At 44.0% G+C, this 16741-nt stretch overlaps 1 protein-coding gene across 1 annotated transcript in view; it reads left to right on the top strand.

Moving 5' to 3' along the window:
• fnbp1b (formin binding protein 1b) overlaps positions 1–16741 on the top strand; it is a 91986-nt gene that overhangs the window by 49494 nt on the left and 25751 nt on the right. Inside the window, 4 exon segments of the mRNA XM_070443742.1 lie at positions 8449–8511; positions 10487–10591; positions 16624–16698; positions 16700–16737. Coding sequence (XP_070299843.1) covers positions 8449–8511; positions 10487–10591; positions 16624–16698; positions 16700–16737 — 281 coding nt within the window.

The raw sequence follows: 16741 nt of genomic DNA, 5'->3' as shown, positions 1-16741 counted from the left end.
GTAAGTGGCTATATCCATCTTTATGGTCTTAGTGCTGTAGTAGGCCCCTAGAGGTAAGAAGAGTCACTGCCGCCTCAAAGTAGGTGCCGCACACGTACACCCTTTTACATTCAATTAGGCTAAATACATACATTGAAATATGTGTACACAGAGTTCATTGAGTCATGTAGAGTGGGAGATYTGAGCGACAAAATTTGAGTGAAGCATGCTGGTCTAGAACATTAATGCTGCCATAAAAGTCCATATCCAAGGGTGGATGCKGCTAGCCAGATGACAACACATGGTGTGTATAGAGCAGGCAGGGTTAATATGGGATGAGACGGCTAAGTCTCTGAGGCCTTAGTAGAGCTGCTGAGTTTATGCTGAGGAATCATTAAGATGGTCACTCAGCAACAACACACAGCCGGCCCTGAGTAGCAGACCTGGGTTCAAATACTATTTCAGGTATTTCAGTTACTCTTCAATACATTTCAAAACAGGTTTATTCAGATAGCTTTTATTTGAGAAAAAGAAGTAGTTGACTATTAGAATGCATTTGGAAAAACACTTGGAAAGTATTTTAAAATAGTAAAATACACCGACTCAAATATACTCCCATACTTTTAACCCAGGTATTTGAAAATAGTATTTTAAACCGTTTTTGAAAAATACGTTCAAGTATAATTTGGTTGACTATTTTGTTTTTTATAAATAACCATTCAAAGACTTAAATAAAAGTACTTGTTTTGGGCTATGTATTTGAAAATACTCAATACACAGAACAAAGTATTCAAATAACAAATACTCAAATACACATGTATTTGAACGCAGGTCTGCTGACTAGCTGACTGTCCTCTATGGACCTCCATGCCCTGCCCCGCTCAGAAGGCTTTAGCTGCATGCTGTAGCCTAATAAGGGCCTGGAAAGACCTTGTAACGACTGTTAAACGCTGTCGAGAGCATCTGGAATTGCTGATTAGTTGGACTACTTGTAGATGTCCTGATGGGCTTCTGATGGTATTTTAATGTATTTCTGTGTTGTTATATGAAGTGAACATGCTGGCAGTAGGGCTGGGACTAGATGATTAGTAAGCACACTTGTAGAGGTCTTGATGATGGGTCTCTGATGATTTTATCAAATTAATTGCCTGATCTGTTTAGGCCTATTTTGAGAAAAAAAACCTCGCTCTAGCAGTGCGTTTGGGGATTAGGAGGTTGCCCAGAAACTCTAACCAGACCACAATGTGACAACTGTCCACATAGGCCATAACATTTTAACAAAACCAACTGTTAGAGATGTGAAAAAATTATTTAAAAAAAAATCTGTTGAAAAACTAAAAGGGAAAAACAAAAGGGTCATAAATGTCCTTGGCTAGCTTGGCGAGGGATTACAGCTCTCATTCATCATTGGAAGACAGTGCAGCTGAGTCGTTGAGAGTGTTTTGTATCTGGTCTGGAGGCTGGGGCGGTCTGCTTTGCTCTGCCTGTTACATTCCTCTCCTGTTGTGTGGAAAGATAAATAAAAGCCAAAGAGAGGAGGTGGAAGAGGAGGGGAGCAGAAGGACGTGGATGAGGAGAGGCGAGGGGAGGGGTGGAGGACGTGGATGAGGAGAGGGGAGGGGAGGAGGAAGAGGAGGAGKGCCGAGGTCTCCTGTTGTCTCCCCCCAGACAGACCCAGACCCCAGTCATAAACGACTGCTCCTCACTGTAACTCTATACTGTCTGAAGTGTCCTTCAATGAGCTAAACACGAGGGGTAGTGTTTCGCTATGTTTTCATAGCGTCTGATATGTCTGTGTCTGTGCAGACACACTGGTGGATAAATTGGGGGTCTTTATATCCGCCAGTCAGAGTTAGTGTGTGTGTGTCTTCGATAAGGTTAGCTGCGCTCGGGTCACTAATTCTCCAGACCTGACAGTGAAAAATGTGCACCTGCGCACTGATCATAATAGCTGATGCCAGAGACACAGAGAACCCAATAATACACATCTGATCCTCTTGCCCGGTCCATCTATTCCACTCCAGTCCCACAGCTCCCACCATAATACATATCACTCAGAGAGAATGATGATTGGACTAATGAGCCTGGCATGGTGTGTGTGCAGTGTAAAACACTTGAGAGAAACCAGGGAGAGAATGTGTGTGTGTGAGAGAGAGACTTATTAATCATTTTTAAACCCCCTTTATCGGGTCAAGACCGTACAGTACAGGAATATTCAATCTGAAATCATGCACCACCGCGCTCATGTGTACCAGCGTGTGAGAAAAACAGAAGTTTGAGAGGGTTTAGAGAACAACTCCAGATCCCACTCATTGTCAATGCCCCCCCCCCCCCCCGAAGCTCCCATGCATGGATGAAACGGTTCCCAACCGATCTGTAGTAGGGAAAACTCCACCTTCAGTCTTGCTGCCACTAACCCTTGAGCACATCCACCACATCCATAGACCCCTGTTCTCTGTAAAACATTTTCTACTTGGTCTTCCAGATGGCTAGCTTCGCTACTGCTGACCCGAAAGTTGAGTAGGACTACTACAACCCTGTGCCTGAAACTGTCCTAGAAKGAACAGCCTGGAAGAGAAAAGCTCCCCCCTTGGCCGAAGACCAGCTGGTTAGCAGGGTAAACATCCCTATCATTCTTGGACACTGTATGAAGAGATGAGCTAACGGCTCAGAACAAAATGGACAAGCCTCTCCAACGCTTGGTTTTCGGTGCACCAGATGTCTATTGGTGGCTTTTGTCCAATGTATCCTCCATTGGAGGTCAGCTGTCCATTTGTCGATTGGCCGCTTGTATAGTGATCACCAACAGCCTTTTGGGGAAGTGCCTGAACCAAACAACTCAGCCCACCTCATTGACTTCACCCCTTCCACAGAATGTGCATTTACACATGTTGTGTACATCGCATTCTTTCCAACTGCCTTGAACTCCCCAGTTCTGGGGTCATGAATGACAGCAGCAGACCCTCACCCTCCTGCACTGCCCACGCAACAGCAGCAGTGGCATTCAGGGTGGGGAGGACTCACTCTTGGCCCTCAGTCCAAAAAAAAAAAAAAAAACTTGATAGATTGTTGGAAATGATCGGCTTAGATATGAGATATGATCACAACAATGCTACAGGTCTACCGTTTTTTTTTTCAAAAGATCCAAAAGAAGAAAACACAAACAAACCAAGATGTTGTTGACTTCACCGTYGATAGAAAGTTGAGACGAACAGATGTTTGGGAACAATATAWAATATAAATCTAGYCATTTCTTCYYSCAAACTGTGTATGTTTGCTTGTCATATGAGAACAGGATTTCCYCCAATGTTCCAACTCATCTCTGCGTCAGACCACAGAATGTCCTCTCTCTCTCTCGCTCTCGCTCGCGCTCTCTCAAACTGGCATGGATCTAACCCTCAGAAGAACTAAAGAGATTGTGTGTGTGTGGTTCAKCGGGTTCACTAACAGCTATGCAGGGAGTATTTTTTGTAAGGTGAGTCTAAAATGTTGGTGTGTGAAAGAGGGAGAGAGAGTCTTTTCTTTTCTGTACCAGGAGCATAGTGGACAATTCCTTTGTCTGGGAGAAGAACACGTGTCCAAGTAAAGGGCTACCAACTGAACCCGGCATCACATGAGACACTTCATCTTACTGATCTTTTCAAAATCTCTTCTACCTGACTTGGACTCAWCCCGCATTCTTAATCATTATCCCAAAATCTAGGCAACCAGCACAGATTTTGGAGAAAGTCAAGAACATGGTAATTTAGACTGAGGGGAATACAAGCCAAAGTGCATGTTTAGAACATTAATCAGCCTATCCATAATGCATGTTTCTCTGCCRGTCTCCCCTCCTCTGAATGTGAGAGCCTTCAGAGCTTCAGGTCATTGACCTGTTGAAATGCCAGCGGGCTCCTTGGCAGCCCCAAGCCCCGGCAGTCACATGTTGCTGTTCTGAAGAGTGGAGGAGAGGGGAAGGAGGAGGATAGGAGAAGGGGAGGCTATGTGGGAGGGGAGATAAGAGGGGTGTTCCCCTCCCCTGGTGTGGACCATACGTTCTGGATGGACCGGGGCCAAGTGGATCACTGCAAGGCAGTCCAGTCATTTTAAATGGCCAGATAGACTGGCAGACACTGAGAAGCACTGTCTGTAGACTATGTTGCCCATACAGATGCACATGTACAATCTTAGGGAAACAAAGGTGCTATCTAGAACCTAAAAGGGTTCTTTGGCTGTCCCCATAGGAGAACCCTTTGAAGACCTCCTTTTGGTTCCAGGTAGAACCCTTTTGGTTCCTTGTAGAACTCTTCCCACAGAGGAACCCTTGGAACCTTTTTGTTTTTGTTTTAAGAGTGTAGTCTATGTTCTCATCAGACTAGACCTGCAGCATCTTTATTGCAGATGGGTCTGAATCAGAAACACGAGGCAGACTCTTTTTTGTTTTAGATGGTGCCCATGCCTCGTTAAGCTGTCCAGGTCAGAATCATACACTTAGAAAACTCGTTTTACTTTAGACTCGTTAATGTTTTCATATGGCGACCATGCATCGTATAGCCATACATCTCTGCCACATACTGTAGGACTATATATTCCATCACAGCCCTGTGTACAACAGTACTCAAGCATTGGTTGATCTCAAGAGTAGCTTGTTTGGGGAGGAGTGTTAGTGTCTCAGCCTGTGTCCCATATGGCACCCTATTCCCYATGAGCCCTGGTCAAAAGAAGTGCACTATATAAATGGAATAGGGCGCAATTTGGAACACAGCCTCGGTGTGGTTTGTTTATCTTTGATGTGATGGAAGAAGTGTTGATTTGAAACGACATGGAGAGTTGGCTGCCTTCCCCCTAAAACTCAGTCTCCGTTGCCTTTGCTTTCGTAAACTTCCCTCAGAAATGTTGTCATGGAGAAGCAAATATTTGCTTGACGGGAGAGAGTTGGACATTAACAATGTCACTTGATCCGGTCTTTTCAGTGTCTTGTGTCTTGTGAAATGACTTGCCGCCTGCCTCTCTGTGTGGCGACCTGAGGAAGTAAATATTATTYTGTCAGTTATGATAAATTTACAAACCTGTTTAAAGGGGAGTTTGGGGAGCGACCCTTTAGTATATTTTCAGTTGAAGAGCCGAGACACTTGACTACACCACTGGACTCCCCAATGCATTTTAAAGGGTAGGAAGCATGAGTTATTACTCACCAATGTAACACCACAGTGTGGTCAAAGATGTATTATCTTAGTTGTAGTCACGATCTGGTTACCTATAAGTACAAACATAGTTATGTTTTTGGTTTGTTACACATTTATACAACGTGTGGCTCTAATCCAGAATGCTGATTGGTTAAAACTGCATTCCAGCCAGTGTCTATTCCACAAGTTACCACCGGCTAAATCTATGAAGTTAAAATGCCTATTTACTCTGTTCCATCTGACTGCGCAATCTACTGTCCGATCAGCCCAGCCAGGCAATTTATAAACTTGATCTCCACTATAAAAAGCATCTTGTCACGTCTACTCCCGCTCCCCCTCTCCAGCCCTTGATGTTGCCAGTTTACTAATTATTACACACACCTGCCACCATCGTTACGCGCACCTGCGCCTCATGAGACTCACCTGGAATACATCACCTTCCTGATTAAATCCCCTATATCTGTCACTCCCTTTGGTTCTTTCCCCAAGCATTATTGATTCTGTTTCTTTTTTTTCATGTCTGTACGCTCCTCGTGTTTCTTGTTTTGTTCCGGTATTTATTAAATTCACTCTCTGTACTTGCTTCCCCATTCTTAGCGTACACTTTACACATCAAGACATTTTCTCACATTTCTTTTAGACTAAGATTTAGTTTTCAACAGCGGAGATTTGTATAAACATTGCTGTCTGTCTCTCCGACATTTGCAACATTGTTTCAATATTCAAGTTCGAGCTCCAGCTGTCCCATAGTAATGAACGTGTCGGGAGTCGGGACGAGACAGACAGACAGACAGGCAGGCAGCGTCTCTCAACCAGTTGAAATCATGAATCAGTTGACCACATTTTTATGGATATATAGAAAGAAATGTCAATTGAAAAAAAGTCAAACGAAACTAAGTGCAGCTAGTTTGCAGTCTTTCCAGCTTCAGTTTGAAGTGATTGTGTTAGCTGTGTTGTTGGCTAGCTCCTCTGAACAACAGTGTCCTGATGAGAGAGCACATTTTCTATGCCAGGTGAAGTCGCCCCTCATTAGCTCATTGTTATGGATGTCTCCAAATAAATGTCACCTGAAAACAGCTTAAACGATCGCAAATGCAAATGCAACTACTGTTGTTATTCTGGCTGCGCTGTTTGACGTGACTGTAAGTTAGCCSTAGTTGGCTAGCTAGCAAGAAAGAGATAAGAACGCTCCCAGCCAGTATGGCAATGAAACATTTAGAACGAACGACTGGGTCGCATCCATAGATACAGAACAAAAAAAACTGCATTGGGACTTTTGACGTGTATACTAATACAGATCCATATGTTACATGTGGTTACATTTATGCTACATACCCTTTAAAGTGGCTCACACCATTGTGTGGGTGAGCCATTCCCTTTAAGAACTAAAGGACTTCCTCTGAAACAGTTTGAGGACTTCTTCCTTTGACAGCTTCCCCAAAGATAGTCATGGCTTTACCAGTGAGATAGGGAAGTGAGAAGTGAGATTCCCAAGGTCAACCCAGTTCATTCATAAAGCCTAGACATTGATAGACATGTACTGTAAATAATTAATTGGGGAGACGTTAATTCCTTGTTAAGTTCTTCTCATGTGTGTTTGTGTGTGTGTGTATGTATGCGTGTGTGTGTGTGTGTGTGTGTGCTGAATACAAGAGTTACTGGCAGAGGCCATTTAGATTAGAAGCACTGACACGTCACTGAAATACAATCGCTGGGATTTTCATTCTGTGTAATAGCCTGTGTCCTTTATTGAACGCCTGGGGAAGATATTCAACACAGCTACACAGCTACTGAGGCTGAGACCAGCACAGACTGGTGCCTGCTGGGGATAGCTCCCTTTCATTCGTTGTTGATATCAACTGCTTCAATTAAATGTTTTATCCAGGTCTTATAAGAGGAGTGATATATTATTAGGCCTTTATAACTGATGACACAGATTTYTATGTCCGTTTATTAGTCTTTCTTTTTAACATGTTCAATGACAATCCAGAGAAGAAGTACTCGCTTTTTTATATGCCAGTATTTTTTTCTCTCACTAAGAGGGCTGCAGAGAAACGTGCTCTGTCTTTTGGCCAAGTGTGGTCTCAGTCATCTCCTTCTCTCATTCTTTCCCTGGAGGGGGGGAAGGCCAAGTTAGAAAAACACCCAGCGTGTTTACTGAGCGTGCCCAGACCAACAGCTGCCATGTCCTCCGTGTGCAATATGCCACGCTTGGCAAAGCTGGCACTGGCAGCCATCTTAGAATATCTCTCTCTGTATCAATCTCTATCTGTGTTTGTCTGGGTATGTCTATGTCCTTTGCTCTCCTGCTGCCCTTTATATATCCCTGTCTTTCCTGTCTATTCCAACACTTTCTTTCTCACTATCTTTCCTTTTCCCCCTCCATTTCTCTCTCACTCTTTTTCTCTCTCGCTCTCTTTCTCTCTCTCCCCCCTTCTAAATCCCTCTTCCCCTGTCTCTGTCTCTCTCTGTCTCTCTCTCTCACACACACACACACACACACACACACACACACACACACCACACACACCACACACACACACACACACACACACACACACACACACACACACACACACACACACACACACACAGAGCCACACACACCGTCCATGGTCATGCCTCAGTACAGCCTAATTGTTTTCTGGCCCTCTGGGCTCTGGCCACCCGTGTTACATTGGGGTGGGAGAATGAAGATGGGTGTCCTATCACCAGGCATGGTAATCATCAGTAGCTTGCTCTCACCTTCCTGTAATATGTCACTAGTGTCAGAACATGTGACTATGCAGTGCTACACTCGAATCCCCAGTGTTTCCCTACCCTGGCCCTGGACAAACACACCTCGTTCAACTCATTGAGGGCTCGATGATTGGTTGACAAGTTGAATCAGGKGTGCTTGTTGTCCATGGTTACAATACAAAATGTGTACTGTTGGGTGTACAGGAGGACCAGGGTTGGGAAACGCTGCTCTAACTTACCAACCAGCTTCTGTTTTGTTCTGCTTTTTTTTCTATTTCTTTTAAGTACATTATGTTGGATGTTGTAATTAGAATCTCCTGGTGTTTCACGGCGTGAGTCATGCGTCCTGACAGAAACATCAGCCACCCCTCATGTCATCTGCCTTCCTTCTCTTTCATCAAGGGCAAACTCCACGTTTCTTTCCCTCTATTTCTTTACCCCCCCGTTTCTCGCTGTTTCTCTATCACTCTATCCCTTGTAGGTATGATTTATAAGCAGACATTGTAATAATAATGATAATCTCTCTTTCTCCCTCTCTCGCTCTCTCTTTCTCTCTTTCTCTCAGCATTTCCATGATGGACGTAAAGCACAGCAACACATTGAATTCTCGTGGAAACAGCTGGAGGCGGTGAGTACTGTGTGCAGTGTAGTATTGCTGACTAGAGTATTATAGTACCCTGTAGTCAGAGTACTACTACAGTTATGACGACCCGAGTGTGCATGCAGTTGCTACATTGCAGTATAGTAGGTGGAGAAACCGATGCCCATTACCTGGCAGTGAGAACGGCAGCTAGTCAAGTTTAGTGGGTATTGAATGTATTGAACTGTTGAATAAAAGTCACGAGGCAGGAATTTACACAGGATTATACTCATAAAATACAGCCGTAATACAGCCTTCCTCCCGAAGCCATTCCATCCCGATGAGAAACTAAACCGAGACGATGGCCCCTTTCTTGTGAATGAGAGAGACTGTCGAGACTAGAACAGCAGAGCTCCAAGTTTATCAACTTATCAACTCAATTTATTAACTGCGTCTCAGATTGAGATTGAGATTAGATCAAATTAAGAAGTGAAGTGGAGGTGGTGAAATTGTGGTGCCCTATGCTTCCTGGACAAGTAGATTTGTATCTGTAACGATCGTCTGTTGAAGAAGGTGTGGACCAAAGCGCAGCGYGGTAAGTGTCCATGTTTTTTATTTCAACTGAACACTAAATACAAAATAACAAAGAGAATGAACGAAAACCGTGCAAAAAAAAGGTGCAGAAACACAAAACAGAAAATAACTACCCACAAAGCATCGGTGGGGAAAAGCTACCTAAGTATGATTATCAATCAGAGACAACGATAGACAGCTGCCTCTGATTGAGAACCACACCCGGCCAAACACAAAGAAATACAGAACATAGAAAATGAACATAGAATGCCCACCTAAATCACACCCTGACCAAACCAAAATAGAGACATAAAAAGCTCTCTACGGTCAGGGCGTGACAGTATCAAAGGTTTAATTCATCATAACATTTGACCATTAGCCTTGATAAATGCACTGCCAGAGACTGGTCAGAATGCATGGAAGCAGATTAAGATATTCCCTCATTAACCGGTTAACAGGTTAACAATTCAGACTGATGTTCTCATAAACACTGAAGCTTGTTGTCGAGAACCTCTGATCTCAGAACAGCTTTGTCGAGTAGAGTTTCAAGGACACTGCAGCGAATGATTGTGCATTCCTCAAGCATTTTTCCTGGACAAGCCTAGAATAAAGGGTTCTTTCCAAGCTGATCACAAGTAGTGAAGCAGGAGAGGCCAACAAATGAAGGAGTGGATGAAAGGAGTGGAAGGTGTGTCAATGTGTTTCTTTTCTCTGTAAAGGAGAGCCTATCCCTGTGATTTTTTTGGAGTCTGCAGGGCATTCCCTATCACTGTGCGGTTGTCCTTTGAGGGAGTGAGAGAAAACAGGAAAACAGAGAGAGAGAGGAAAACAGATGGAGAGAGAAGGAGTGAGGGAGAGAGAGAGGGAGGGAGGGAGAAAACATAGAGAGAGGAAAACATATACTGTATATAGAGAGAGAGAACATGGCAGCTCTCCTCCCTCTCTCTGTCCTCAATGTTCCCATTGTGCTTGGAGCAGCTAGGCAGGGATCAGAGGTCACCCTCACAGAACAAGCACTAATTGTTCAGAGCAAATGGATGGAGGGAGGGATGGAAGAAGGGATGGTTTTGCKCACAAACAGCCTCCGTGAACATTTATTTAATCTTCAGACCGACTTGACTTTGAGAGAGAGACCATCTGGCTGTGTCAGAAGCTGCATGTCCAATGTAGGATAACTGACGTCTATGGCATATAATTTGAAACTATATGACGTCCACTCTGTGTGACGTCAATCCCTCTCCGTTCTCCCAAGTTTCCAAAGGGCAAATGTATATTAGCCTATATTATTAGTGAGCATGTCTAGGCCATACTGTATCTGAGTGAAGTCTGTAGCATAATATACTACAGTAGATATATTGCACCGACTGAGGTAATGTTGTATTAGTGAGCATATCTAGGCTAAAATATGTATAAGTGACATCTAAATGAACGGTGTGACTTCTCCCCTCAGAGTAAACGGCGGTTCGAGAGGGACTGTAAAGAGGCGGACAGGGCGCAGCAGTACTTTGAGAGAATGGACGCCGACATCAATGTGACGAAGGCAGACGTGGAGAAGGTATGTGCTGTCACTGCTCTCCCGCTTACCACAAACCGATCACAAACTCTCCTGCTTAACACCAACCAACCAAATGCAGATGCTCACCACTCTCCTGCTCACCACCCGACCAATCCCTCTCTTTGTACTGTAGCACACCCACTCTCTCTCTCTCTCTCTCTCTCTCTCTCTCTCTCTCTCTCTCTCTCTCTCTCTCTCTCTCTCTCTCTCTCTCCTCCTCTCTCTCTCTCCTCTCTTCTTTAGCCTCACTGCTCTCTCTCTCTCTCTTCTCCTCCTTCTCTCTCTCTCTCTCTCTCTCTCCTCTCTTCTCTCCTCTCTTCTCTCTCTCTCTCTCTCTCTCGTCTCTCTCTCTCTCTCTCTCTCTCTCTCTCTCTCTCTCCTCTCTCTCTCTCTCTCTCTCTCTCTCTCTCTCTCTCTCTCTCTCTCTCTCTCTCTCTCTCTCTCCTCTCTCTCTCTCTCTCTCTCTCTCTCTCTCTCTCTCTCTCTCCTCTCTCTCTCTCTCTCTCTCTCTCCTCTCTCTCTCTCTCTCTCTCTCTCTCTCTCCTCTCTCTCTCTCTCTCTCTCTCTCTCTCTCTCTCTCTCTCTCCTCTCTCTCTCTCTCTCTCTCCACCCACCCACGAGGGTGATGCATCAGTAACAGTTTGTTCTGCGGGCTTTCTGTACAGGCTGGCATTGTTTCTCTCAGTCAGCAGCCAGCACAGTAACAGTGATCTCCCACTTCTCACCACGGCTGATACAGGACTGACTGAGTCCTCTTATCACTGCTGGCCAGGCCAGAAGCAGAGTAGCCAGTCACTGTGGCCTGCCTGTCTACCGTGTCGCTTGGCAGCAAACCAGCTTTGTGTCCGTGTGTGGTTTGGGGAGGGTTGTGTGTGTGTACATTGTTGTCTCTATCCAACCCTCCCTCCATGCGTGCTGGGAAAAGTAGTATTTGAGTCGTGTGAATGTGTTGTCTGTTTATCTGTATATTTGTGTTTCTGCTCTCCCTGGCAAATCTCACCAGTCACCACACTTTGTGGCCTTTTATAAAAAAGCCTTTGGGGCCTTGTGTCGACGCCACCTCCTGTGTCCCGAATCATCGGTCGGGAAGCGGGATAGCCTCTGACGTCCTTGCCTTTAACCCACACAGTGCCGCCCACGCCATGCTGCTAGGCATCATGGGTCCCCACCGCCACCATCCCGGCGTGTTGCTTCATCWGCAGTCCGCCCAGCAAATTAACATTCCAACAGTTTTCCCTCCAATCAGTGAATGGGAAATAGATCAAGTTGTGTATGTGATTTTAGAGTGTGGATCAGAACATTCTCCTGGTGAAACTTTTGTCAGGCTCAGAGCTGACATGGCTCAGATCCGATTAGGATGCTAATACAGGCCTGAACAAGAAGCCTCTATGTCCCCACTGAGACTGACTCACAGCCAAACAGCCACAATGGGTGGGCTCAGACCATTGGCTCGGACCAGAGGAGCACTGTACAGAACTGGACTGACAGGAACTGAACTGAGATACAACATCAGCCCGGATTCTCCCTCAACAACAAAAACAGACACATAACCAAGTCTGGGAAACAAGAGTGGCACTGTGTATGTTTTTGGAAATGATCTCTCGAGTTATTTCCTGCTTGGTTASGAGAAACCAACAAGTCTTTAGTAATAACAAGGATGTTTTTACTGCATGTGAGGATTGATGTTAGTCAACGTAAAATTGGTGACACCCTATATAATGTTATGGTAAGGGAAGGCAACATAGCTCTTGGGAGTCTTGTATGTAGAGCGTATCATTGCCAGTGGATTTTCTGATACATTAACATTCCACTTGTGGTAAACAGGCCCGGTCATAGATAAGCATGAGTCTGTAAGTACTCACACTCTACCCCCACACACAGTACACACACTTTCCTGTGTTCTCCAGTTGTGTATTTTTCTATCTAATGGAACACTGCAGCAGTGTTAACAGCTCCTAAATTATTCAGACTTAGTATCTGTTGTGTGGGGTTTTTGTCTGACTCTGACCTTACTCTCCTCCTTTAACATACTCCGATTCACTTTCTCTCTGAAGACATGGAGAGAAATAAAACGCATAAATAAGTTATGCTTTCATTTCCTCTTTTATAATATACCCAGCTGACATTGGGACGTTCATTTAAATATTTCCTTTCCTTTTATTTTTTTTAACATCATTTCCGGCATCTGCTCTTTCACTCTGTTGCCTTATTCTTTCCAACAGTTACTCAACGTTTGTCTCGTTGCTGTTGTCGTGGCAGATCATGAACGGCCCGCTATCATTCTGATCATAGTATCAGATGGAAAATGTGTGTTTTTCTGTTTCGGTCTGGGAATCGGAGAGCTGAGGTGGATGGCGCCTTACTATTTGAATGTGACCTGTTTTTCCTCAACTCTCTCTATCACACCGGCACATAATATCATGGACACAAGATTACGAACGCGCTGAGATCAATTAGTACAAAATCATGTACTAAAATCCATCACTTTCTATCTATCACACACGGAGCGAWTCTTGGTATTCTATCKACTCTGAAACAAAGGTATACCTCTCACACACGTGGTTATKGGTTTAAAAAGGAGAGGACACCTGTACCATGTCAGATTGAAATGTATTCCGTTTTAAGTTTGCATCCCAATATTACACTTTATATACATCACTGAAGACTGAAATGTAACGAAACWGTTTGACATAGAAACACCGGATTTTCATCAGGTTTTTATTATGAAACATTAATAACGYTCCACCCACGAGGCCAAAGAGGGYGCTTTTGGTCATTGACRTAGGAAAGGGCTACCCAGGCCACGTAAGAGGCTGCTAGATGATCCTGGCAGACAGTTCAGCCATGTGAAACCAAACGCCTCCATGTGTTCTTGCTCTACTCTGTCTGAAGAGACCGATTCCCTCCCCAGTCATTTCGAAGACCTTGGAGTATTACATCATTGGAAGGCACGACATGTCACCACCCCAACCATGAATATGTTGATTTGAGTTATGGTGATGGTTGGATCACTAAGTGTTGGATTGTGTTTTTATGTGTTTATCTTGTGGTATGTTATCTCAAGCACTGCTGAGAGAATTCCGTAATGGGGAAACTGTTGTAAATCTTAACTTAAGATAATAGCAGCATTCCACATGGGATATATTTGGACTAGGGAAGTCCAAGGCTGTGTAGTCTCAGTTAGGACCATGTCACAGAGCAGTCGRTATAATCAGAGAGACTGGAGTTTGTTGAGCTGGGGGATCTTGTGGTTTAGTAAGCAGCTGGTGCAAACCTCACAGCTTCCTGTCTTCCACTGATGGGAAAAATACCACAATTATGGTTTGGCTGATTCGCCGCATAGATTTAGACAGGTCCCCGTATGGCTCTGTGTGGACCCCAGCCTTTCTCTGACTCTCCTATGGAGTGTTGTCTTCGTTGGAAAGCACTGAAGATGGTAGAAAAGAAGGTCTACTGCTCGGTGCCCCTCATGTGTCAGTTGGAAAGTACTCTAAAAAGGCACGATAGGCCTACCACTTGGTTTGGAGCCCCTTAAAACAACCACTTTCTCTATTGAGGAATGGCCCCACGTCCCCRCTACAGATGTAGGATCTTAATTTGAGCCAGTTTGCTACTGAAGGAAAATAATCCTGTGAATTATTATGTGGATTATAAATGATGGACATTTCAGTGGGAATTACAAACATTAGAAGMGTTTTTAAAACTCCAATACAYTGCTTTGCMGGAAAATTCTCAGCAACAAAAGAGTGATTCTGTATTTGTTTAGCTACTGTGGTTAACAATGCCAGTGTTAAAGTAGCCCTAACATGATGTTGTTACCCTGTTCTGGCACAGCTTCTCTGGACGAACTCATCCTCATTGGTCCAGGACATGTAGCTATGACTCAGTGGTGGGAAAAGTTGCCAATTGTTATACTTGAATAAAAGTAAAGATATCTTATTAATTAATAGAAAATGACTCAAGCAAAAGTGAAAGTCACCCAGTAAAATACTATTTGAGTAAACGTTTTTAAGTATTTGATTTGAAATATACTTAAGTATCAAAAGTAAATGTAATTGCTAAAATATACTTTATATACTATAAATTTCAAATTCCTTTTCTTTCAAGTATTAAGCAAACCAGACGGCAGCATTTTCTTGTTTTTTAAATTTACGGATAGCCAGGGGCACACTCCAACGCYCGCGCAACACAAGTGAMGCATTTGTGTTTAGTGAGTAGGGATGACCAGGGATGTTCTCTTGATAAGTGCATGAATTTGACCATTTTAATGTCTTGCTAAGCATTCAAAATGTAACGAGTACTTTTGAGTGTCAGGGAAAATGTATGGAGTAAAAAGTACATCATTGTCTTTAGGGATRTAGTGAAGTAAAAATTCAAGTTGTCAAAAAATATATAGTAAAGTACAGACACCCCMAAAAAACKACTTAAGTAGTACTTTAAAGTATTTTTACTTCAGTTTTTTACCCCTCTGCTACGACTGAACTGGGTCCTGTTCAGCAGGAAGTGGCTAACACTTTTGTGTGTGTGTTTTTGTTGTTTTTATGTATTTTTCTGCCATACCTTGAAGCGAAGTTCCCACAAGGTAGGTCCACACTGGGCAGAGCATGTGTTTTATCTGTGGGAACACACACGCACACACCGTCTCGAGTCTCGACCTTGTTTCTCAACATACACACAGGTCACCCCCAAAAACACAATCACCTGTTCAAGCCTTGCTAGTGACCACACCGACTCTCATTGAGCAGTGTTCTATATCTGTACTCTGTCCAGTACTGGACAATGTCCATATGTCCACTCAGGTATATCTGTAAAGCTCTGTATTGTAGTTTATAATATTTTTTTAACCTTTAATAACTTATCTTTGGTGTCTTTGTACCTGTTTTCTTTTTTTTCTGTGTGAGAACAGAGAATTGATATCTTAGTCACTCGATGTGTGTTAACCTCTGCTTTGCTTTATCCTCATACCGTTCACATGAATCAACATCTTGCTTGGCTTATGGAACTATGCAAGCAAAAGCATCTTAAGTTATCTCTGTCCATTCTCTTCTTTTCCCAAAACACTCACACTACCATTACCACATTTTCGTCTGTAAGGTACATTGATGTGTGTAAGACATTTTCAGTCTCGGAATAGCTTTGAGCTTTCAGATTTGTTTTAGAGATTGAAGCGTCTTCYACAGAAGGGGCGGGAGTGGCGTGCGTGTGTGTGTCACAGAGATATACGTAGGTTAGCTGCCGTTTACTTTCTAGAGCGTCGGCAGGATGTGAAAGGGGCTGGGAGGTTTTGTCGTCAGTCGTGTTGCCATGGTGGTGTGTGTCTATCCTTCCGCACGCCTGCCTCTCTCATACACGCATTCACGGGCCTTCTGGATAGGTGTGGTAGCGAAGAGGTTGTGTCCTTCCCCATTAGCTGGCTGCGTGTGTAACTTTGGTTAATGTGTGGGTGGAGAAGTCTGGGCTAGACTGTGTCTCTGTCCTCCAAGATGTGTAAGAGGAGGAATGGGGAGATGAAACCTCTCCCACCTGTCTGTCTCTGTGTCGGGGGGGGGGGCGGGGGTGGAAAATGGACACCTAGTCATTCTAATGCTCTGCTAGGAAACTTGAGATATAGGAACTTTGGCCATGTCCCTTTGACATGTTTGTTTTGTCGATGTTGATGGGTTTATCAATATTGACAGGATGGCATGATAATCAACATGACAGAATGGATATACAAATCAAACTTGTTGGAGTCTGTGAATTCCATTCCTCCCATTCAAGGGTTTAAGTCTGGGGTATTTGTGCCCCTACGGTTCTGTTTCATGAGTTCACGTGTGTGTTTCTACTCACTCCACAATGGCTGCCTGCTAGCGCTAGCTGATACTGCCCTCCACAAGACCTGCACCTGTGATGTGTGTGTGCTGTCATTATGCTTGGTAAGATTATGTTTGAGTAATCTCTCTGGTGTGATGTGTGTCGTGTGTGTGGTGTCATGAGGCCACCCAAGTTCATTAAGTGTGTGTGATGTGTTTGTGTTTGTTGTGCCTCCTCAGGCGCGGCAGCAGGCTCAAATGAGACACCAGATGGCTGCTGACAGTAAGAGTGAATAACCACCAGACTTCCTGACGCAAGTTCAACCAGGAGCAGAACGAGCATTACTATATCTCGTCA

This window comes from Salvelinus sp. IW2-2015, linkage group LG5 (genome assembly GCF_002910315.2).
Source record: "Salvelinus sp. IW2-2015 linkage group LG5, ASM291031v2, whole genome shotgun sequence".
NCBI lineage: Eukaryota > Metazoa > Chordata > Actinopteri > Salmoniformes > Salmonidae > Salvelinus > Salvelinus sp. IW2-2015.
Note: the sequence above shows the minus strand (reverse complement) of the source record. Positions and strands in the feature narration are given on the sequence as shown.